The sequence below is a fragment of the Corvus kubaryi genome, unplaced genomic scaffold (genome assembly GCF_017639235.1).
Source record: "Corvus kubaryi isolate FWS band 111438036 unplaced genomic scaffold, C.kubaryi_AGA036_p1.0 37352, whole genome shotgun sequence".
NCBI classification, from domain to species: domain Eukaryota; kingdom Metazoa; phylum Chordata; class Aves; order Passeriformes; family Corvidae; genus Corvus; species Corvus kubaryi.
In genome coordinates, this window is record NW_024581114.1 from 3342437 (window position 1) to 3365667 (window position 23231).

A 23231-nucleotide genomic window follows, 5' to 3' on the forward strand; every position below is an offset into this window, starting at 1 on the left:
CTGAAACTAGAAATCTCAGGTCCTGAATGTTCTCAACATCTTAAATGCAATTTGTATATCATGGTGTACTAAATATATGTAATTAAGGCATCTCATGTAACATGATTAAGACGCTTATAAGCTTCAACATGAGCAAGTTTCTAACAGCCGAAATTACCAAGTTACTAATGATAAGGAGGAATTTAAATCTGAATTATTGCCACAAAAATAACATTTTGCTATGAGAATATGCATGAAATTATTGAAAGTATGGGAGTTAATACAGCATCATTGACTAAATTGAATCATTTTCCTAAATACACATTATGAGGTCTAAAAAAATAACTCGGGCTGCTCAAGAAACGTTTTGAAGAGAGGGAGGAAGGATAACTAACCCCTCCCCTCTGAGCTATCACCCTTAGGCCTAGTTTAGGATTCCAAATCCCACTGAATCACACTGGGTCGGGAGCTGGGGAATTCGCTACCTCAGACACCGCGTTCCGACAGCGGGAGCGCACCTGCCCGGCCTCTCGAGCCGCGGCCGCCCACAAGCCGCGCACATTACGCTGTATCCCAGCCTTTTTTAGCACGAGTGCCCGTTTTCCCGCACATCACTCGGTGTCCGTGCTTTGTGCTCGCCACCAGCGCCCATCTCCCCTCACGGCCCGGGGGACGCGGGCGCCGCCGCGGGGCGCGCACGGACACACCGCGGCGGGGCGGTGCTGCGGCCGCCGGCTGCCGCCGCTCCTGATTGGCTCCGGGCAGCCGGACGCGATTTGCATCGCGGGTTATGATTGGCTGGGGCTGGCGAGGGGCCGCCTCCGCGCGCCCCCGCTGCGCGGCGGAGGGACCGGCTCGGAGGGCGGTGCCGCTGGGGCCGGGCACCGCCAGGAGGCGCTCGCGGAGCAGCCGGCTGTGATTGACAGGGCGCGGGCGGGAGCACGCGGGCTCTGCGCCGCGCCATTGGCGGGCTGTGCTGAGGGGGCGGGGCGGCGCGCGGCCATTGGTGGAGCGGGGGGCGCTCCCCCCGTGGGGCGGGCGCGCGGCCCGCGGTCCGTCAGTGCGGGAGCGGCGCTGGGCGAGCGCGGCCCCCGTTCCTCCCGGCGCGGCTTCGCTCTCTTCCCTCCCCTTTCTCCCCTCCCTTCTTCCCTCCCTCGCCCTTCCCGCTCCATTCCCGGCAGCGGTGGGGGGGGGGGGTCTCCCGGCCTCGGTGGGGACGACGATGGGGATGGCCGGGTTCTCGCTGCGCTGCCCCGCCGGCTGCTGACCCCGCACCGCCCGCGTCCTGCGGACACCCCGCGCCAGGTGAGGGGGCTGCGCTGAGGGAGCTCTGCGCTGGCAGAGGGGGGTCGGAGCGGGGCGGGGGTGGGTGGGCGATGCCGTAATGCGGAGGGGGAGGCGGCGGTGCTGCCGTACGCATCTGTGGGGCCCCGCGGAGGGCTGAGGCCGGGAGCGGGGGGATGGATGGCTGGATGGATGGAGGCAAAGCACTGGATGCTCTGGAGCTGCCAGGGCAGCGGCGCAAGGGCGTGGGGCCCCGTTCGGCCTTGCCCCATCTGGCCGATGCCATCTCCTCATCCCCCGGGACTCTTCCCTCCCTTCCCTTTCTTCCTTCCCTTCCTCTCCTTCCTTCTTTTTTCCCGGCGCGGTCGCTGCCCGGCCTTTCCATCGGCTGGATGCCGCCCGCCGTGCCGCGTTCCGCCGTCCTTCTCCCCCTTTCCAGTTCGGATTAGGCGGAGGCGACAGCCGCTTGTTGGGGGTCGGGGGGACAGCCCTTCGGCTAGCCGGGATTGTGGCAGGAGAGGGTTGTCAGGGAGGCGTCCCGCCCTGTGCGGCGGGCCCGGGCCCGGCTGGCTCGGCGCGGCTCCCGGGGCAGCCATGTTGGGAGGATGAGCTGACAATCCTGGCGCTCGGGCGGGCGGCGGGCCCGGCGGCACCGGCGGAGCGGGGGCAGCGCTTGCGCCCGCGGAATTCGCCAGAAGCAGATGGCGAATTTATGTCGGTTTTCCGGAATGTGAACACGTTCATACCAAATTCTAAAGGATATTTCGCTTCCAGCTCCTTAGCTCAGTTCTTTTTGCTGTTGCACAATCCAGTGTTGGTAAATAGCCATGTGTGCATGTGATCAGGTTTCAGTGCTTCGCCAAGTTCTGCAGCACTGTTCGATCTGGCATCTCCACCTGGTACAGATATAGCAGAGCGTGTGTGTGAGTTCAGCTGAGGGATCACACTGTCAGCACTGCCTGAGCCTCATGCGGCACCTAAAATTGGCTCTGCTGGGGGCCCCTTGTTCAGAAACCCCTGCTGCCCCGAACAGCTGTTTTGCCAACGTTCCGTGTGCTAATCTCTGTCCTTGTTTTATTTCTTTAGAGCTCTTGCACTGATTAAGTTACTAGCAATTTTTTTGGTTTAAAAGTTAGCACATTCTGTGATACACAAATATGACACAGTGACCGGTTATCTTAAATAAAAGTGATTCTTCTTTATTTGTGATGTGTGGTGGGTTTGGGGTTTTTTTTATTTGAATGCAGAGGTACAGATTTTGAACGTTGTTTTGTAACCACTTTGAACTTGTTGCAGACTTCTCTGAATGTATAAATAATAATTTGAGTCTAAATCCCTGCTCTGCTTGTAACTTTACTTTAAAAAATAGCAATATGTTTGTATTTTGACACTGCTTAAAAACTGGTTTGCCAAAACTTTCAAATACATCCAAGTATTCAAGTCTTCATGTTTCTTCAAATATTTTTGTGAAAGTCCAGATCTAGTTGAGCCTATGAAGGGTGATTGATCAACACAGTTGGGTTTGTCAGCTTGAATACCTGTAAACAAACAAGGTATTTAGATGATTTTTTTAATGACACACTTTAATAGTAAAATATTGGTGTGTGACTTGCAGGGTGGGTATCTTTAGTTTAAAATAAGTGTAAAACTAGAATGTAGGATTTGCTTTTTGCTGATGAAGCTCACTAATCAACTCAAATGTCATCTACCACCTGTTCTGGAGCCAGTGGTAGATCGCCTCAAAGACTCACACACGCAGTTGCCTTCTTGGTTCCTGACTGGATTCATGCAGACTGAGCATTAAAAGAGACACAGCTAGTAGACTCCTTCCAAGACATTAGGGGGATGATTCATTCTAGCATGGATGGCAGCCTTCTAAGCCTATAATGAACATTTTAAAAAAGTTGTCTTTTATGAATATTGTTCTTCTAAATCTGTACCACGGACTGTATTATGTATTTTGGTTTTCTCTTTTTCAAGTTATGTTTCCACTCTGTAGTCAGCATTTTGTAGTAGGAAGTGATACTACTGGTTAATGTGAATCCTGAAAAACCAGTTGCAATTTATTATCTGTCATGCTGTGTAACTTGGGGCTCATTTTGCCTTATTTTACCAGTCTGTGTGATGGGGGCAACGCTGCCTTTATGAAGTGTTACGACCAGTTAAAGTTACTGGTAAGAAACCTCAAAACCCCAACAGCTTAAATGTATGGAAAGCTTGGCAAATTATATTGGTTTTGGTTAATTTTCTTATTAATGAAAATTAAATCTTGCATAGGGAATTGATATTCAAAACACCTGAAATCCATGTGCAAATACAAGTAGGTATTTTGCTTACTTCAGCTATGAAAAATAGCAGAGTTGAGAACAAATGAGATTTAAAATTATACCACATTTAATTTTCCATCAGCACAAAAGTTAGGGTTGGAAAAATTGGTAATTGCAGAAGTCCAGCAGTTAAATTTTCATGTTGCCGGTGATTTTGTGACCTCTTCTGTGAGAATCTCTTCACAGTTGTGTTTCAAACAAGTCTGTCATTTAGCTAGTGCATATGGAGTCTCTGGAGGTGTGATTTTCATGCTTTCTTACTGTGAATATGATGTTTAGAGGTACTTGAGAACATTTTTTTATACATATATATACATATATATTTTTTTTTTTAAGTAGATGATTTTTTCATCCCACCCTCTGTTTGCCAACTTCCCAGATATAGTTGTTGTCTGCAGAAATTAATGCAGTGTTCTGAGAGGTGTTTTTATGCAAACATCAGAAAAAAATTCTTTGTGGGACCCTACAGTAAGAAGGGAAAACAAACCCCCTACATTTTGTAAACAATATTATAAGAACATATTGGACAAAGTAAATTGTGTCACTGTGAACTTGATAAAAATGGATGTTTTGCACGTGACAGATTATTAAATGGTATTTCATAAACGGGATGCTGAGGGGCCATGTATAGTACCATTCCTGTTTCGAAGAGCAATATTCAGGGTCAGTTGGATAATAGTTCTGGGTTGTGTCGGGATTAGTCTTGTCACTTGGCTGTGGTGTGAAGGATCAGGTACTTATGCAAGGGTCCTGTTAGGGAGGGAGAGCCAAAATCCACAGGGTGGATCCTGGAGGGAAGAAGTTCATAATGAAGCTCTGTGTTTGATGCTTTGTTCCACACAAAAGTATGCACCTCTGAGCAAGAGGGAATGAAGCAGTCTCTAGGACAACCCAGAACATCATGTGAATTCATTCCCAGTAGTTTTCTGCTCTATTCTATGTGCAAGATTTTAGTGAAGCTTCTTAAAATTCCATATTAATGCTGAGCTGGTGGTGTGGCTGTGTCATTAATCATTGCTCAACCAGTTTGCTGTACCAGTGACATTGAGATTCAGTTGGCTTGCTCCTAAAGACATTCTTCTAGTCTGATGAAATACCTCAGGTACCTGTGAAAGTAAGGAATGCTTTAAATTGCTTCTACTTGGGGGAGTAATTTAATTTCTGCCTTCACCATGTGATGGCATTAATGAAGTTTTTTAGTTTTATTAAAGACTTCTTGTACTGTGGGAAGATGTGTCATAAGTTGAATTAAGCATGTTTAAATAGTTTTACCGAGTGTAGAACTTATTTCAGAGCTGAAATGCTTCTCCTTTAGACCTGCTAGTAAGTTTTGTACTTCTGTGATCACAACCCTGAAGTGAGCATTTCGTTGGATATGTGGTGTGTTGATAACCAGAAAAGATGTCAGGATTTCTGGGTGCATGGTTAAACCGAGTTGAGTTCTGCCCTGGGTAAGTCAGGTTCCAGATAGAAATGGCTGTGTTGAGTCAGACTGAGGATTAATCCAGCTCTGAATCCTCTCTTCAGCAGTGGCCATAGTAGATATCTAGGATAGAAGGATAAATCAAACATAAATAGTTTTCTCACTATGGTTTTCCAGGTTCTGTGTTTCTGTGCCATGGAGGCTTTCCTAGCCAAGGGTAGGAGCTTTTTAGCAAGGCTTATTCTTTGAATCTTACTGCTTTTTGAGGCTGTTAGACTTCAGTACTGACCGTATCCTGTGGCAGCAAGTTAAACTTCTCAGTTGTGGACCAACTGAAAAACTTTCTTCTAATGGAAAAGGCTGGTTGACACCAATACAATAAAACCAGTCTTTTTTAACCCTACATTCCAACACTGTCCCAGACATGCTTTGAAGTTTGGATAGTGGGTGTCAGGGATAGTTTCCTGCAATGAAAGTGCTCCATCATTTAGATTTGAACAAGCATTTTGATAATGGAGATGAATTTAATGGTGGACATTTGCCTGAACATAGATAGTAATATTTACCCTGAAGGCAGTAATTCTTGATTCCTCTTCTTCTTTACAGTGTGTCCTTTAATCAGTAGATATACAAGTAGTTGATGAGTTGTTATTTCCTTTGAGAAGAGGACTTTCCCAGGACTGCAAGGGGTTCTTTAAGGGTACACCCTTTTCTCTGGAGTCATATGTATTGAAAGTCGGAGTGTTGTGGCCCATGACACATGTGTTAGTTTTAATATTATTGCTAAAGCATTGTGGCAGCAAGGATTGGCAGTGAGAGAACCTGGATATGGGGTATATGGTCATTGCCTCATGATGAAATTTAAGTAGCTCTGTCTTTGCTGCTAAAATTATCTTTGTTAGGTTAAGCTTAACACATGTTGCAACCAGATATTATTTTGGTATTGGCATCCTTACTTTCTGGAAGAAAATCAAGTAATGAAAACAAGTATTTGTACACTTCAAAAGAACTGCTTCAGGTGACAGAAACTATTGACTAGGGAGATGGTGAACAGGTGCTGGTAAGTGTATTTCAAGTTCTGGCTTTGAAGTGACACCTTTTGGGGGGAAGGGAGGGAGCAGAAATTGCATTTATCAAGTAACTTTGAACCTTCCTAATTTTATCACCATCTTGAATGCAGTACCTGTAAATAACTAAATGATATTTTTCTCCTTAGAAAACACCAACAGGAAGGATAACTTGAAAGGCTCTTGACCCCTTCCAGTTCCTTGACTGTATTGCAAGCAGCCAGGATGTCGGGGGCTTCAGTGAAGGTGGCTGTTCGGGTCCGGCCTTTCAATTCCCGAGAAACCAGCAAAGAGTCCAAATGTATCATCCAGATGCAAGGCAATTCAACCAGTAAGTTTATTTTAATCTTGTAAGGGAGTCTTTCTCTGTTCCCAGCCTTCCTACTTAAATATTTTATTCTGTTGGACTGAGAACTGTGTACATGGTATCATCTAAAATTAATCTTCTTCTGCTTTTCTGAGGCTGTCATTAGAAACTAGATTATCTCTGAATGTGAGTAGAAAGTCTAAATCACAAGTATCTTGATTTTTATACAGTTGTTCATGGTGTTTGCTTCTGCTGATGTGAAAATTCTACAGAAAGATTGGAGTTCTAAAGTGAAAACCTTTTTGTTAACTTCAGTGTGTGGGAATATCATGTGGCTTGACAGATACAGGGATACATTGCAGACCACCACGTGATAATTGTGGGGGTATAAGTCCTGCTTGGATCTGGTACTTTAGTTCTTGGTGTGCTTATTCTGTAGTATGTGCTTTTGGTTAAGAACATAATTTGGGTGAGAAAGCTGAGATGAAAAGGGTATCAAGTTTTATGCTTTCCAGAGCAGATGTCTACATGACAGCAAAATAACAGACTACATAAAATCATCTTCTTTTCTAACCAATTAGAAGTGTTAGGCTTCCTAAATAATGGTTGTGGGTCTAATTTGGAGAACACTGTTCTGTGGGAAACTGAATGTTGGGCACACCTTTTTTGCTTGTTTGGTTGGTTGTTTTTCATACTTGAGGTCAAGACAGTATTGACAGCATTTGAAGGGATGGCGTTCCTCATCTGCAGACCAACAGCTCTGCCCATAAACTGCTCTTCTTGGGGGAGTTTTTCATTGTTAGGTAATCAAGTAGAGCCGTCTTGTCTGCAGCTGTAGGAAGCAACCCTCCAAGAGCACTGAGTTATTTCACTGTCTGATTACTTGAGTGTTTACTCATGCTTGTTAACACAAAGGAGGTTTCATACAGGCCTCTCCCTTTTTTTTTTAGCCAGGGTTGTACGTCAGCCTGCTTGTTCTTCTGCAATGGAATTTAAGTCCTGGTTGTGGTCACTTAAATTATATAGAGTGTTTATGGTTTCATTGGAAGAGAGGTGTCATAGAGAAGAGAGCTTGTGTTTTAGTGGAGAAAATTCTTGTCTTCAGACCTTATGTGAAATACTACCCAAAGAAACTTTTTTGGGGTTGGATTTCAAAATTTCCATTTAAAGTAGGGGTGGGAAGGGTTTGAAGTTCTCTCATGTAGAACATATGCTTGTATCCCATCGCTGGATCCCAGTGTAGAATGGAAGAACTGTAGACTTCATTAGAGGACATTTGTTATGGAAATTCCACCAAGCTCTGGGCTCCAGCAGCACCACCAGGTACCTCTGTAATAGCTTTTCTTGCTGCAATCATCACAGCAATAATTTTGGATGCTTAAGATGTTTGAATTCCAGGAGCCTGTGGAAACACCTCAGTTGTGGTGCAACAAGGAGGGTGACCAGTCAGTCGCTGGCAGTTTGTTTGTCGGAGTTGGGGCTGTGGTGTAGGCCAGACACTGGTTCTGTTTCTGAACGCTGGAGCTGCACTACAGGGACATGTTTCCAAGAAACTACATCAGCTATCAAAAGGAGAAAAATACTTCCAATTTATCTAATTGGAAATTTCTTTACAGAAATGACTTCTTTTGCTGTATTTTGTACTCTGAAATGTTCTAATCTGCAGCCTTTTATTTGAGTGCTATGGCTCTGATCAAGCTGGGTGGTGTGACAGATGGTCAGGCTTAAGTCATTGGGGCCATTACGGACTGTGGAAAGGAATCATCAGTTGCAATAGTTAAACATTGTTACAATCTGTGGGATATTTTTCCCTGTATTTCCCTCTTAGAGGGGAAATACAAGAAAGCAATGGGCAGAGGAATAGTTTGAACAGAAGAGGATTGTATAGTAAAGGATATGAATAAGGCATTGTTTTGTTTGGTGGGAAAAAAACCAGCAGAAGTCTTTTCTCCAAAGAATCTCCTTAACAAAGTTTTCTGACACACATAACTTCCAGCTGAAATTCTTCAGCTGGTATGCTTTTAGGCTACGTGTTAGGTTTGGGGGACATAAGTGCCATTCTGCCAAAGATTCTTTTGTTTTCATGATGCTCAGTTTTTTGCAGCCCCACAGTTACATTATTGAGCTCCTTGTTATTTGCTGACTAAAAGCTGAGCACATAAAGTGAAATTAGTGTATCTGAGACTCATATCTGATGCAGCAATTTGAAAATAAAGGGAATTCAATAGTAATTCTTGACTAAGGATTTCCTGCTTCACACCTTCAAATGTGCCAGTGAAGAGATCAAGGCTTAGATAACTTGCCTCTGAGAAGGTTGTTTTTTCGTTTCCGCACTGATCAAGTTGACAGAAGGCAAACTGGAGAGGATGGTGTTTCTCTTGAGTAGTGACTATTTTAAGCCTCCGAGACAGTTAAAGTTCCCTTATCTCGGAATTCAAGCCTAATGGACGGTTGTGATACTGGATTGATGAGACAGTGTGAAGTCTGACAGCTAAGAAGTGATCTTGACTGTTACTTGAACTTTAATTCTGTATGTATTGATTGGCCAAGCTATTTTACAGACCCTTTGTGGGTCCCGCATTTAAACTTTGTCCAAGTCTAAGTTTTGCAAATGTATTGGCAGAGACTACTGCATTACAGTGAAACTGAGGCAAAGTGCTCAGGATTATGTTAAGGAAAGCAGTATAAAAATACAAATAATTAAGTATATGACAGATGTACTTTATTTATAAATCCTTTTAGATGAATATTGAAAAAAGGAGTGTTTTTTGACATACATAACAAAGTAGATTCTTGAAGTCAGAATGCCACCAGGGTTCTTGCCTGACATTCTGCTTTTGTTCAACAGTTTTTGTGTGAATTTGGCTCTTTATGGCTTTGGGGATTGCCTGTCATTCACAGGGTGCTTGCCAGCAAAGCTAAACGTCCCTCTGGGTTAGAAAGCTTATACTCAATTTCATTACACAGTCCTTTGCCTGAGAAGCAAAACAACATAATTTGCTTGTGCACTCCTACAGAATTTACTTGTTATCCTATCTGGCTTTAATGTAATTTCCTCCTAGAAGATCAAGACCTTTAATCAAGATTCATAGTAGGTCTCTGTCTTTATAATTTCTCACTGTTTAAAAATGACAGTGCAGCTGAATACAGTTCTATATATGTCTTAATCTCAGAAAAAGAGAATTTGTACTAAGATCTTTAACCCATAATGTTAAGGACACTGTGAGTAATTGGGACTTCTGTTTTTCTGCTGGAAGGATGCAAAATGTGGGAATTTTGAAATCAGTACTTGAAACCTATCTCTTTTTTTTTTTTTTTTTTTTTTTTTTTTTTTGCCTGCTCTACATGATGACAAAACTATTATTTTTTTCCTGTATGCTTGGAAAGGTATTGATCTGCAGTAATACAGCATCGTGCACTTAAATTGTCAGTCTTTGTCTTAAATACACGTTGCAAAACTGAGATTCTGCAGTTCAGCTGAAGTCACATGTGCTGACTGCATTAAGGGGCTGGAATTTGGCAGAAGGCCTGTGCTGCTTGGATCATATCTAATTGCAGATGGGATCCATTTGAATGATACTGCCAGAAGTTCTTCAGTGGACACAGGAGAAGTGGGGGTAGGAGAAGAGAAGGTAATGGAGGAATTCTTAGAGACAGGACAAATTAGAAGCTGTAAAATTCCTTTATTTAAGGAATGCAAACTACTTTCCAAAGGAGAGGTAATGTCATCATCAAATTAGTAATGAAAAAACTCCATCAAAACAGTAACTGAATGGGACTGATTTCAGAAAAGGCCATCTTTTTTAATAATTATCTCTTAGAAAGCATCCTAAGAAACATAAGCTTTGTTTTCAAAAGCACCTGCTAAGCAAGTGAATTTAGTAGACCGAAATGCTGTTTCTGTTCGGAGTTCTGTTCTGAAGAGCATGTTCTTTAAATTAGTGATTAGGTGGCTTATTGTGGCCAAACTCACAAGTGGCTTTTTAAAATTAATAGTTAAAGTATAAATAATGGTTTTCAGCATATCTTGATTGAATATGTTTTAACTTCTGCTTTTTCCAATTTTTGTTCAGAAATATTTACACTAATGCATCGTGCCCACAACGTATTAATTATTTATTCCTGTCCAGTTAATTCATTGCTGTTTTTGTGGTGAGTGGGAAAAAGATTCTGCAGTGTAATACATGAAAGCTGACCTGTAGATCTAAGAGTGTTTTGTGTGTCAGTAGTTCTTGTGCTCATTCTTGTATGGGCTTTTCAAACGTAACAAATATAAACGATGTTGGCAGCTGCTGCCTTGGGTTATTGAGTTGAAAAACGAAGCTGTTCTGTGCCTAAAGACTCCCTGAATGTTGTGCTTTTTCTGGTTTGGCTTTTGTTTGTTTGAGGGTTGATTTGGTTTGGTTTTTTAGTTTGTTTGTTTGTTTTGTTTTGCTTTGGTTTTTTTGGTGGAAGTGATTTGATAATCCTGCCTGTAAGTAAATAATGCATAAATAAAAACAAAAGAAAATGATGCAGAGGTTCAAGCTAGTAGCTACAAGACAGCATTTAGATACTAATCACTAGCAAAGACCCCAGCAGGCTTATTCTTTTAAAAATCTAAATAAGTGTAAAAAATGAAATGAACAAAACAAGGAAATAAGGAAGTACCCTACTTGGAATGTTTCTGTTGCAATTAACTGTGCACTAGATGAATGAAAATAGGGTTTAACATCTTGTGTGTGCGAGTGACAGACTAAACCAAAGTTCTCAAACTATAGTTCATCTGTGATTATTGTATGTTCTGGTTTGCCATAAACGATACCAATGGAAAGGGGCACCTGCACAGTCCAGGTTATCTTGGAAGGACTGAGTACAACTGGATCCTCAGGTGAGGACTGAAAATTACCTGTTGAGATTTTAACTCGGCAGTAGTCTCTGTGTTCCAGTAATGTTGGCTGAAGGTATTGGATGTTTAATAAAAATAGGCCTGGTGAAGTGGTCCCATCTGCCAGCAGCAATAGTCCCAGCTGCTGCTGTGGACATACGGCTGTCAGCTTCTCATCCAGGCATCCTTGGCATCAGAAAAGCTTGGTAAGACATTCTGGAGTTAATCTGTAGAGGTTGTAGGAAAAAAAGTATATTCTAATGGTTGTTTCGTTTAAGTTTTTTTTCTCCCTAAGGTGTATAAACCTCAGATCTAGACTTAAATGATTAAATTAAAAAAACCAAAACAAAACAGAAAACCTAATACAGAAGCATCTAATTTTAATTTCTGCTTTGTTTTCATTTTTTCTTTACTTTTTTTTTTTTTAAGATGTGTGCTGCTTTATGCAATTGTTCTGGAGCAAATTAAAAAGGGGTGGGAAAGCAGGACTGAACTTAAAAAGCTTTCGGTTTATTGCATGTTTGTCTAAATTAGTGGTACTTCAAATATTATACAGAAGTCAAAACTATTGAAAGGTTCATAGAGTAAGGTAACCTCATCATTAATTTAGCCATCTCATTTATTGATACACTTTGACAGGGTATATTGTTAAATTTAGCCTTTCTCAGTGTCATATAGCTTAAAAAGTAGTAAGCTCTTTCAAAGAAACTTGATCCTAAGGGGGAGGAAAAAAAGAAGCATGGTTTGCTTATCTTTTTCTTTCTGATTAATTTTTAACTGTTTTCTTAACCAAAAGATGTCCTAAATGGTAATGAAACCCTGTTGTGTGTGTATGCCTTCAGGAGAATAATGAGTTTGGTTTTATTTCTGCATTGTTTTTCTGTAAGTGTAGTTTGGATAGTTTCAGGAAAGAGCTTGTACCATGGAAATAATATTTGGTCTAAATAATGGATGAAGAAAGGCCTTACAAGAAACTGGTTTTTATTGACTATGATTGAGTACATGTAGAAAGTAAAATGGTGGGAATTTATATAACATGTGCTACATATACAGAAAAAACAAAAAAGTTCATTGTAGTTAAATGTACTGTTTTTCTGTCTTAATGAGATGCTTTCAATGAAAGTATAGAAAAGTGGCTTAATTATTTTAGATAGACTTCAGTCTTGACTCTCAATCTGTCTTATGAAAATAATAATTTTAGATATCTCAGAAAATAAGCATATTCCCTTTCTGATGCCTTGTGCCTTCCAAAAAGCATTGATTCTTAAAGCAGACAGCTTGGTTTTCTTGTTTGTTGTTCTTTTTCCTTTCGAGTGTTTCTAGTGTTTTATACTTGTATCTTGCATGATGAGGTTGTCTTGGAAAAATAATCAGCATTGCAGGAATGTCACTTCACCCCTACCCTGATTTTTCTGGTCTGTAAATCCTCGTAAGCGGTGCAAGCAAAATGAATGCTTGTCCAATATGATAATACTGCACTGCATTCATGGTGGGTGTGTTATCACAACAGGCTGTGTATGGGAAGATAAATTGTGTCACGTGGAGGGTGCCTGAATGGTCTTGTGGTTGAGGTTTGAAGGACAAGTCAAAGAGGTCACAGTAGCAGAGGTTACCCAAACTCTTCTGATGACTGTCCTGTTACCAATATGAGCATTAGAGCTCTCTGTGTTCTGCAGCATTAGGGTTTTCTGTGTCCACAAGTCTGTCTTAGTCACTGTCTCTGAATGCCCTGCAATATTGACAGCTCATATGTTTTGCTACAAGCCTGGAATATTTTTTTGGAGTAGAAGTAAAAATGTGGAATTTTTTAGGTGCTTGATTTTCCTTCTAAAGCTTTTCTCACGATTGAATAAAAATAGCTTGAAGTGTTAATTCTGCACTGTTAAAAAAATTCAGAAGATGACTTTGGGGAGCTGGGGGAAGATGAACATTTAATGATCTTTAAATGCTAGAGATGCAAATGCTGGGTCTGGAACGAGACTGTGGGATGACTAGGGTGTTCCAGCTGATGTTAAATGCAGTTACACTACATTATGTTATGAAGTTAGCATGAAACTACAGCAGAGCAGTTTCTGTCAGTGGTGAGTTCTCCATGCGAAATGCTTCCCCTTCAGACTTAGTGCCCACTGACACAGAGCTAGGCCTTTAGAGGTGATTCTTTTTATCAAATGTTTAAATTAACTGCCATCTTTAGTATGCAAGTAGAAGTGAAGAGAATGCAAATTGTTATTAGGAACTGCTTTAAGAACTGGATATTTTCATTCACTACACGAATTCTTCCAGAGACATACAGTATTAAGAACTGACCAAACTGACTTAAGTACTGAAATCCTTAAGACCTGGCTCCCCAAGATTCCAGTGCTACATGGTCTTCTCTTAATGTATTGCTGGTGTGTGTCTGAAGCTGAAAATGGTCTTAGGAGAGGCCACTGGCTCTTGGTGATGTCAAGTCAGAGCAGCAGGTGAAGGGAGATACTGCTTTACCTGCCTTGAGGCAGAAAACGTGAGCCCAGAATTCAGCTGGAACACTCACCCAGCCACACTCACAAACCTGACACGCTGCCTTTGCAGTAGGACATTCCCAGGTAATCTGTTGACAGTGGAGGTTTTGGAATGGTTTTGGGTCAACTTTTCAGCTAGGGAGAACAGTCTGGTTCGGCTGGCTCCTGCCTGCTGCAGAGCCTGCTGGCATGCTGTTCTCCAAGAACACCAGCTGGAGAGCTGGTATTTATAGCTCCTGGATCTGTTAGAGCAGCTGAGGATGAGAGCGGCTTTCCAGCAGCTTCTGTGAGGGAGCGTTTGCCTTGCTCTGGTGCTGTTGAGCCTGACTCCCTCCCCCAGCCAACCTTTCTCCCAGTACAGGGTTGAAATTCCACAGTGGGGAGAGAATCCGGTTGAATTCCAAATGAGCTGTTCTTAGCTTCTACTTGGTTTCCTTCCCTTTTAATGATTTGAAAAATGCAAACAATGCTTTGAAAAGCAAGCACTGCTTCGTGGGCTGGAAGTGTCCATTTCCCTTCATTTATCTCTTATAATAACAGCCCTGAAAGTCTGTCTTATAAAAGCACTATGGCCATAGATCTGATTGCAGCGTATGCCTAGGAAAGAAGCCTGTATTAAACGTGACTTTGTGGTGTTATTCACGTTCCAGCAAATAAAGAATGCCTGCTCCACCCTGCTCTCCGTAAGGAACATGTTCCCATTGTTGTCATTCCAGTCTACAGATGGTGCAGATATATTTTCCAGACCCATGTTTTTTAAGGGACTCTGTATTTAATGTTAATTTGGTCTTGGGGAGTCAATTCTGAAAGCCTCAGGTTTTTTGTACTGGATAAATTGTTTATTCAGACACAATAAAACTACTGCTTATATTGATCCAAATAGAGTTTGAAGAAGGCATAGAAATTAATTATTTTATATTTTTCCCCCCAAAGTTACCCCTTTCAAAGTTCTGTTTAGACCAAAATGATTTTTGAAAATGCGTGCCTGTTCCTTTACTAACAGTTAAGGAGAACAAAAGTGAAGACAGTGTTTTTCTTGCTAGCTGTTATCTCTGAGTGCTGGCATTTAGTAGGAATGTGTGCTTGGGCTAGAATAATGCTGCCACAGGGAGAATTGTTGAGGCTCATGTGAAGCCTCTCTTCGTGAGAAGAAATCTAATTTTATTTCATATGTAGAAGTTAAAGAGGTTTTGTGCCCTCAGCATTGCCTGCTGTGGTAGCAGTATGGGAATGGCAGATGTTAACGACAAAGCAGGCTGTGTTGCACAAATCTGGGAAGGTCGGTTTTTCCAGTTCCATACTCAACTTTCATCATAATTGGGTTTCATTTCTGATTAGGAATTGTTTGTTTGTTTGTTTTTTCAAAAAAGTCCGTGTGTCCCTTCACCCCCCTTCCTAGCACAGACTGTGTACCAGCTAATCCCAGGATAAAGCCCAAGTTAATTCTGTCTGCTGGTGTTTATCTGAAGGGCAAGCTGCAGTTAGCCAGTTCTCTGGAGCACCCCACAGTGACCAGTGCGTGGCATGGCTGTGGGCAGTGTGCCCTGCAGGATGACTCTGGGTGCTAACAGAGGCGGAGCCGGGCAATCCAGAGACTTGACTTTAAATGCAGTGAGGGGTAAGAGAGTAATTTCAGCTCTTGCCTCTTGAGTGCTTTGCACTCTGTCTCTCTGTTCCAAGAGCTTATTAGAAGGAATTTTGTGTATTTGGCATCCCCAGATGTTGAACTGCAGATAATTTCTAATCCGCCAAATTTGTGACATGCTGAGGAGCAGCACTGACTGGGATGAGAACAGATCAGGCTTGGACTGCAGATTCAGTGTCATAATTGATGCGAGTTTGGAGTGGTTGAGAAGCACTTCTAGTCATTCTTTGTGCCTGCAAAAATATTTATGTGGCTGAGTAGATGGGAATGGAATGAGGGGGCTGATCTTGGCTGAGTTTCCTTGCTTTTGTGGATTTTTTTTCTTCACTTTGTAGGCTTCCTACTGTCTGTTTACTTGGTTAGTTTTAAAGGAGCCTGGAAGTGTAAGTCCAGAAATGAAGGCTTGAAGTGGAAATGTGTTTGTGTATGTTTAGGAAGGAGTGAGAAGACAGAGAATGCTGCTTCCAGTTGGAAATACCCTGGAAGATTTTAACTTTGCATTAGCTCTCAGCTGTGCTCCACACTCTGGTTATAATTGTAAAACAAGATGTATATTTGACCTGTGCTTTTTGAATTTCAGCTTCAGAAATGAAAATTGGATTCTAAGGCAAAAAATTTGGATGTCCAAAATGACAATAGGAATGCAATGTAATGCATATTATGAAATATATGGGTACTATTTCAATAGTGGTCTTTCAAGTGTTGCTACAGTGTTTGCTAAAAAACTAGGGATGAATTTGAGCTCATAGCTTTGAAAGGTTGAAAGTATATGTTATTTTTGTGCTAGCTGTAAAGCAGATGGTGGATGGTATATAAAATGTTAATTAAGGAACAAGTGGGATGGACTGTGGAAATAAAAATGCCAAAAAATGAGGTTGCCTGTTTAAGTAAGGGTATGATAAAATCCAAATGTTTTGTGGAGATTGGTCTGTTACTGTTGGTACAGCACATCTGAAAGTATAATTCTTTCATTTATTGTGCTCCTGCTTTTTCCTTTTATTCCCCTGTACTGCTCCTACTATGTACTTGTCCTGTACAAGGACCGATAAGTTAAAGTATTTGGGTCTTACATGATACTAAAAAAAGTTAGATTATTTGGTGTGAAGAAATTTCTTTTAAAACTGTGCATTTCCTTACCTTTGGGTCAGTGAGGTATAAAATGTTTGTAGTTAAAGGTATCAAAAAGTCCACCAAACTTAAACAGCTAAGCAGCTAAAAAGAATTTTTTAAGTTGCTTGAGCTCCAGAGAATATGTGAATTACTCCTGCTTAGAGAAACTTTGGACGGTGTGAAGCAGCTCGGCTTGGCTCACTGTATAACTGTAAGGGAAGACTAAGCTTTTAAAATGCAAGCTGTGTCTCTAGGTGGGCATGGCAGTGGGTACTAAATCAGCTGCTTCACACGGGTACTGCTGCAGAGCTGTTCACACAGTGTACTTTTATTTCTCTCAATTTATGACGTGTAATTACTTGCTCTATTTGTGTACAAAGGTAGAAAACAGATCTAAATATTGTTTCTTAAGGAGAAGCTTATTATTCAAAATTTTCAGAAATTCAAAATTCAAATAAAGAAAAGTAATAATACGGGCATTTATCTCTCTCAACCAAATCAATGATTTGTAGAAAATATTTTAAGCCCATGAACATTCCCTTGCCTTTTTCTTGGCCTTCCATTCCAAAGGTAAATGATGGGCATTAACCCCCGCTGTGGTTGCTGCTTTGATCCCAGAAGAGGCTTTAGGCACTGCAGCAGAGAAATATTATCTTCAGCTTGTTTCATCCTTCTCACCTTGGAGTTCCGAGTGTGACCTGTTTCAGTAGCAGTGGTGTAGCAGACAGTGAATTCTGTAAGATATCCCTTCCAGTGTCTCTTAGGTGCAGAAAGCTTAGCTTGTGGAAAGCTAGAAGATACCCCATGACCTAGTAAGTTTGTTCTTGGTGAAGCAAGGGGCCTGAAAGAGGGATTTTCTCAGAAACTGGCTGACTCCAGCATTCAGAGCTGCTCCGGTGCCATGCGGATGGTAATTATAGCTGCAGCACAAAGCAGCAGTGTCAGTTTGCAAACAGAAGAGTTAATTGCCACATTGGACCTTTGAAATAGCAGATAAACAAATTTATTCTCTAAGATAAAAAGACTATTAATGTGTTCCTGCTGTGATCGTCTGCCTTATTGCCTTTCTCATTTCCTGAGGCTCTGTAATTAAACCATTAGCGTGTGGACCGTGTGCTGAGGCTGCTGTGGGGAGAGGAGATAGATGATGACTTACTTCATGATTCACTAATATAATTCATCTTGGCCTTGCATGGTTTAAAAACCAAAGAAAGGAACTGAAAAGCTGTTAGTATTCTTGTGGATGTTGGAGACACTGGAAACAGTCCTCTTTCTCTTTTAATTCAATTTGTTTCCTTGTTCAGCAGAAAACACAGCGGGTTGAGAAACATGGTACATAAAATCGGTGTTGCCAATTCAGTCTTAATTTCTGCATCACCGTTTCTATTTTTCCCAATTTAGCACATGAACTTTTAGGATAAACCTTACCTGTACTATAAGAAGCCTTTTAATTTCTTCAGAAATATCCTTTAAAAGTAGCTAGATTTCCTAGGTTTTCTTGTCCCTCCAAAGATGATGCTTGGTGCAATAGACACCTTCAAGTGAGGTCAGTTATTTCAGGTTGAATTCCTGGTTTCTTAGCTGCCTCATCATCTTCCAGGTGTTTTAATCACATTATTGCCTACCTGGGTTTAAACCAGACCACATCAGACATCTCTAATGCTGGCAGCACCCACCTGGTGTTGCGTGCCCCAGATGAAGAGGGTTTCAGTCCAGCTGAAATCTGTTGAGGTCGTAATCTTCTATTTTCTCACCCAGTCAGCTCTGCTGGATTCATTTGTAGACTGAGAATTCTGCGAAGCCAATGATTCTGAAAACGGAGGATGTAGACTGTGCGCAAGAAACAGAAACAGGGATAAAGAGACTTCAGGTTTGGACCAGAAGCTGAGTGCAAAGGCTGTGGCTGGATCACAGTGGTGAGGGGCAGCATGCAGTGTTCCTGGCAGCTGGGAGGTTTTCTCTGAGCCATTCCTGCTGCAGTGGAAGGTTTTGGCCAGGCAGCTGCATTCCCAACCTCTGACAGAGCTGCTTTCTTGCAAATTAAACTCCCTTTCCTGATACGCTTCTCAAGATACGCTTTACAAAAACATGCATCCTAGAAAGTGATTTTCAAAATAGTGACCTGGATATGGAACTCAGTGTGAAGAGCTGAGGAAAGTCTAGCTAAGAAAATAACAATAACAGTAATAATAACACCAATGGTTTAAAAAGAGAAAAATATGGAGCAGATTGGAATGACTTGTATAACTCGCAGAGCCTGAACTTTACTCTTCTCCAATGTGATGGATCAAATTTAAGCTGAAGCAAGAAAGGCAAACTAACGGCAAGTTTGTAGTGCCTTTTCAGACACTAATGTGGAGATTCTATTATTTGTATGGCATTTTTGGGTGGGGACATCCAGGTACAAGGCATTACCTCTTCCTTACCTTTCAGAGCTTTGTTAATGTTAAATAATTAAATGTTAATAATTAATGTTAAATAATGTTTGTAAATGTTAAATTCTTAAATGAGAAATGAGAAGTTGTTGAGTTGTAGCGGTCTGGAATACACTGCAGGGGGAGAACTAATTTAAGTTTGGTGCAGGGAGTTGTCTTTGGGATTTGTTTTTTGTTCACTTTAGGACTGGTGGAATAATGTGAGTGGAGCTGTACTGTTGTTTGAGCAAAGCTAGTAAAGGGAAGCTAAAGCTATATATGATTGCTTAGGTTACAGCTTGTTCTGTGTTGATGCCCGTGTTGCTATCCAAAACCACAGGCATTTTTTTGCAATTTGATACTGTGCTGGTGCATATAATTCATTGGCTTTGCATGTCTGTCAGCTTTTTTAAGGCAAGAATGCCAGCACAAGGTGCATCCAAGTGAAACGGAGTTGGCCACGAGAAATAGAGTAGCAACTGTTGCTATTTGCAATCCAGACAGTGATGATCTCTCCGTACTGTAATTTTGGACCACAGCCCTGCTCAGGAACACAGCATCTGGTAGAGGAGTGATTTAATTTTAATGGGGATCCTGTAACCACATTTTCAGGGATTTTGGTGAAACAAGATGCTAAGTTCATGTTTGAAATGGTAAGAGGTGTGGGTGATACAATTTCATCGCATTCATCGCAGAAGGAAAGGGAGAAGCCCCCATCTCCCAAAGCATAATCTAACTGGCACGAATATGTGAGAAATAAGCATCTTCTTTCTAGGATGTCTGGTATCAGGATGTAAATCATCCCCAGGAAGACTACTGACACCTTTGTATGGCTTCTTTTCCTTGTGGACTTTATTTGCACACATCACAGTTAGTGTCTCACTCCCAGAGGCAAATTGCTGCTTTAGGTGCAGGGGTGGATGTGTAAAGCTAAGGTGGTTTATCTAATTGTGATACCCTCAGGACTATGCCTTTTTAAAGTCCTTGTTTACACAGACAGTGTTGAAAACAGCTGCTGGAAATAATAGATTTAAGTATTTCCAGCACTGTAGTATCAAAAAGAAGGAAGCAGTAGAGATTCACTTCTGCAACAAGGGCTGTGCTTATAAATTACCCTCTGTGGAATACAGAAACTACAGGCATTGTGTGTGCCATTACAGTGACAGCTGGATCCATTGTGTATTGCTCCCCTACAGGCAAAGGTTATATGAAGCAGTTTTGTTGCTGAGAAGGCAAAAAACCCCAAAGCACTAAACCCACCAACCTAAAGGTATCTGGAAAAGCTTTTGTTAATTGTGGTGAATGCACAGAATTCTGTTTAGCGACAGCATATTCTTCCTAGGAATTTTTTCTTGTCTTATTTGAAATAATAACTTACAGCTTCCTAGCACTGTATTTCTGTGAGTCTGTTACTTCGGTCTATGTTCATACTCATATGCCATGTGGCAACTTTGAATATTCAGATTCGCAGATCTTGGATCAGCCAGCTCATTAATTATGCTCCTAAGTGTCAAGGTAGCTAAGAGTTTGAATTTTATTTCCTATAGGTATTATCAACCCAAAGAATCCTAAGGAAGCACCAAAGTCCTTCAGCTTTGACTACTCTTATTGGTCCCACACATCAGTAAGTGCTTTTACAAGAAAAACTGGTTTTGTTGTTGCTGTTTGGTTTGATTTAACATTCTCTTCTGATCATGCCACCCCTGTCAGATGTTTCTGCACGGTCTTTCTTACCCACATTCAGGTTAAAAGCTTGTCATTGTATGTTGTGTTTCCCTGTTTGGGTGAGAGCAGAAGGCTAAAACAACTTGTAAATATTCGAAAGATTACTGAAAATATTCTCCAACAATGTTCTGTTCTAAATATTTTAAGGTTGCGCATATGCCGTGGTAAATTAATTTTTCCTCTTGGACAAATGACGGTTGCTCGAGTTCTTACAGTTCAAGGAGATACGTGGTCTGGGTTTCGTTGGCATATCTGGAAAAGGCAGCATAGTAATCCATGTTTCCAGTAGCTGCAAAAGCAATAAATTCTCATCCAGCTCCTATGCCCCACCCTTCTGTGAATCGGTGCTAAGCTCTCACTGACTTCCAGTAATTGTTCTCCAGCAGAACTGTGTTGTTCTGCCACCTACTCCTCCCCTGCCTTGTTTTCTAAAAGATATAGAAAGAAGAGATAATGCATTTCTCTAAGATTAATTTTAGTAGCTTGGATGGTAAAATAAGCCTTACTATTTCTGAGCAAATCTGTGGTCAGCAAGACTGTTTTCACAATAAAATACTCGCCTCTCTTACTGAGTTTATCAGAGCAGCAGTGAAAGTTGATTAGAGCCCAGTCACAGGAACATTATGAACAGAATGCATGAAAACTAGCAGATACGCAGCATCAAGGAACAGAAGAGGTCTGATAAAATCTTGGTCCCAACCTTAGAATGTTAGCACAGCTAAATTTGTCCTGATTTCAGGAGCAGGTAATGTTAAAATTCAACATTTCAGGAAGCAAGGGAATGCTAGATTAAGAGTAAGATACACTCCCAAACAATGCAGTGACATTGTCATTGTTATTCTTCTCCGTCTTGTTCAGCCTTGGGAAAAACCTGTGTGTAAAAATGGCCTCATTTACCTCTTCCTAAGGGATTGGCCCACAAGCTAAAAGTATTAAAAAAACCAGTTGCTTTTTGAAATCTTACTCAAATGATAGGAGAAGTCTGTATTTATGCTGTTTTGATGTCCTTCCAGCCTGAAGATCCCTGCTTTGCATCTCAGAGCCGTGTGTACAATGATATTGGGAAGGAGATGCTCCTGCACGCCTTTGAGGGCTACAACGTATGCATCTTTGCCTATGGCCAGACTGGAGCTGGGAAATCCTACACCATGATGGGCAAGCAGGAGGAGAGCCAAGCAGGCATCATTCCCCAGGTAGAACCGAGCCCAGAAAGGGAATTTGGTTTTTATAGCATCTTCCGACGCACGCTTGTTTTTTATATTGCAGTAACAGTTAACAGAGAACTAAAGCTTACTTCTAATGTGATAGTACAGAATAATGATATTGGTGAAACCTAGAGCAATTGTTGCGATACTAGACAAAATAAGGTTGATAGTGATGTAGGATTGAGATTAATTATCTTCCCAGTGAGGCTGTATGTGGCTGATGCATTAGGTACATTTTCTTCCCCTGCCCTCATTCTAAAGCCATTTCCATGACATGTCCTGATAGTTACTTTTTACTACTCAGAAAAGACTAATTCTGACTTGGGTTTAATCTCTTTCCAGCTTTGTGAAGAGCTGTTTGAGAAAATCAATGACAACAGCAATGAGGAAATGTCATATTCTGTAGAGGTGGGTATGGTGAGGGATCAAAGAATGTTTGGACATCAAACTGAGCTTAGGTGCTGGGTTATTGATGTTGCATTAAGATGCTGATTTCTGATGGGTTTTGTTTTTTTAATTTTATGTTTTAAAACTTGGTCTTTTCTCTTTTTCATGTGAGACAAATGTAAAAACCTTTCTATGACTCTTTTTCACCCTCTTCAGAAAACTAGTGTTCCTTTACCTGTGTAGTAATCCTGAAGGAAACGATGGGCTGAAAAATGTAAAGATGCATTTACAGATGGGGTTTTTTTACTGATGACTGGAAGACTGCATGTTTGTTGTCATACACTATAGCCGTGATTTTTAAAATCTAAAGTTGCTTCTGCAAGAAAGATCAGTTTTTGTCCCTTCTTAAGTTTGCTTTGGTGGTTCATAAGAGAGATCCTTGGAAGCAGACTCCTTTTACCATCTGTCTTGTTTGACACTTGTGCTGTGTCATAGTAAAGCTGTTACGATGATTATGGAGTCCAGTGTGTAATTTTTCATTACACACCAGGGTTTTCTGAAATGGTTGAAGGATCTATACATGGATGCAAGGCCAGCAGCTTATGTTGGACATGTGATCCATGAGACTTTTGACTCTTGCCTCTGCCAGTGTTAAAGCTGTTAAATGACCAGAGACACGCACCTACAGCCTTCCTGTGGTGGGCTGGGGGAATTTCTACCGCTGGCACTCGGAAATGCAATGGAGGAGACCTTCAGAAATACTAAATTGTCTGTGAAAATTCCTGTTTTCAGGTGAGTTACATGGAGATTTACTGTGAGAGAGTCAGAGACTTGTTGAACCCGAAGAACAAAGGGAATTTGCGGGTGCGAGAACATCCTCTCCTTGGACCATACGTGGAAGATCTGTCCAAGTTAGCAGTCACATCTTACACAGACATTGCAGACCTCATGGATGCTGGGAACAAAGCCAGGTTAGTGATGGGAGCGTGT

At 41.5% G+C, this 23231-nt stretch overlaps 1 protein-coding gene across 22 annotated transcripts in view; it reads left to right on the forward strand.

Moving 5' to 3' along the window:
* Positions 1–1027: 1027 nt before the first annotated feature.
* The window catches only part of KIF1B (kinesin family member 1B), an 82486-nt gene continuing 60282 nt past the window's right edge, over positions 1028–23231 (forward strand). For 8 of the 22 annotated variants that reach the window (XM_042032205.1, XM_042032211.1, XM_042032214.1 and 5 more), the window contains exons 1-6: positions 1029–1284; positions 6230–6411; positions 20472–20548; positions 21663–21842; positions 22197–22262; positions 23034–23212. In XM_042032205.1, coding sequence (XP_041888139.1) covers positions 6306–6411; positions 20472–20548; positions 21663–21842; positions 22197–22262; positions 23034–23212 — 608 coding nt within the window. In that variant the 5' untranslated portion in view covers positions 1029–1284; positions 6230–6305. Of the gene's footprint in view, positions 1285–6229; positions 6412–20471; positions 20549–21662; positions 21843–22196; positions 22263–23033; positions 23213–23231 lie in introns of all 22 variants that reach the window. The other 14 variants (XM_042032213.1, XM_042032224.1, XM_042032215.1 and 11 more) reach the window with 3 other exon arrangements.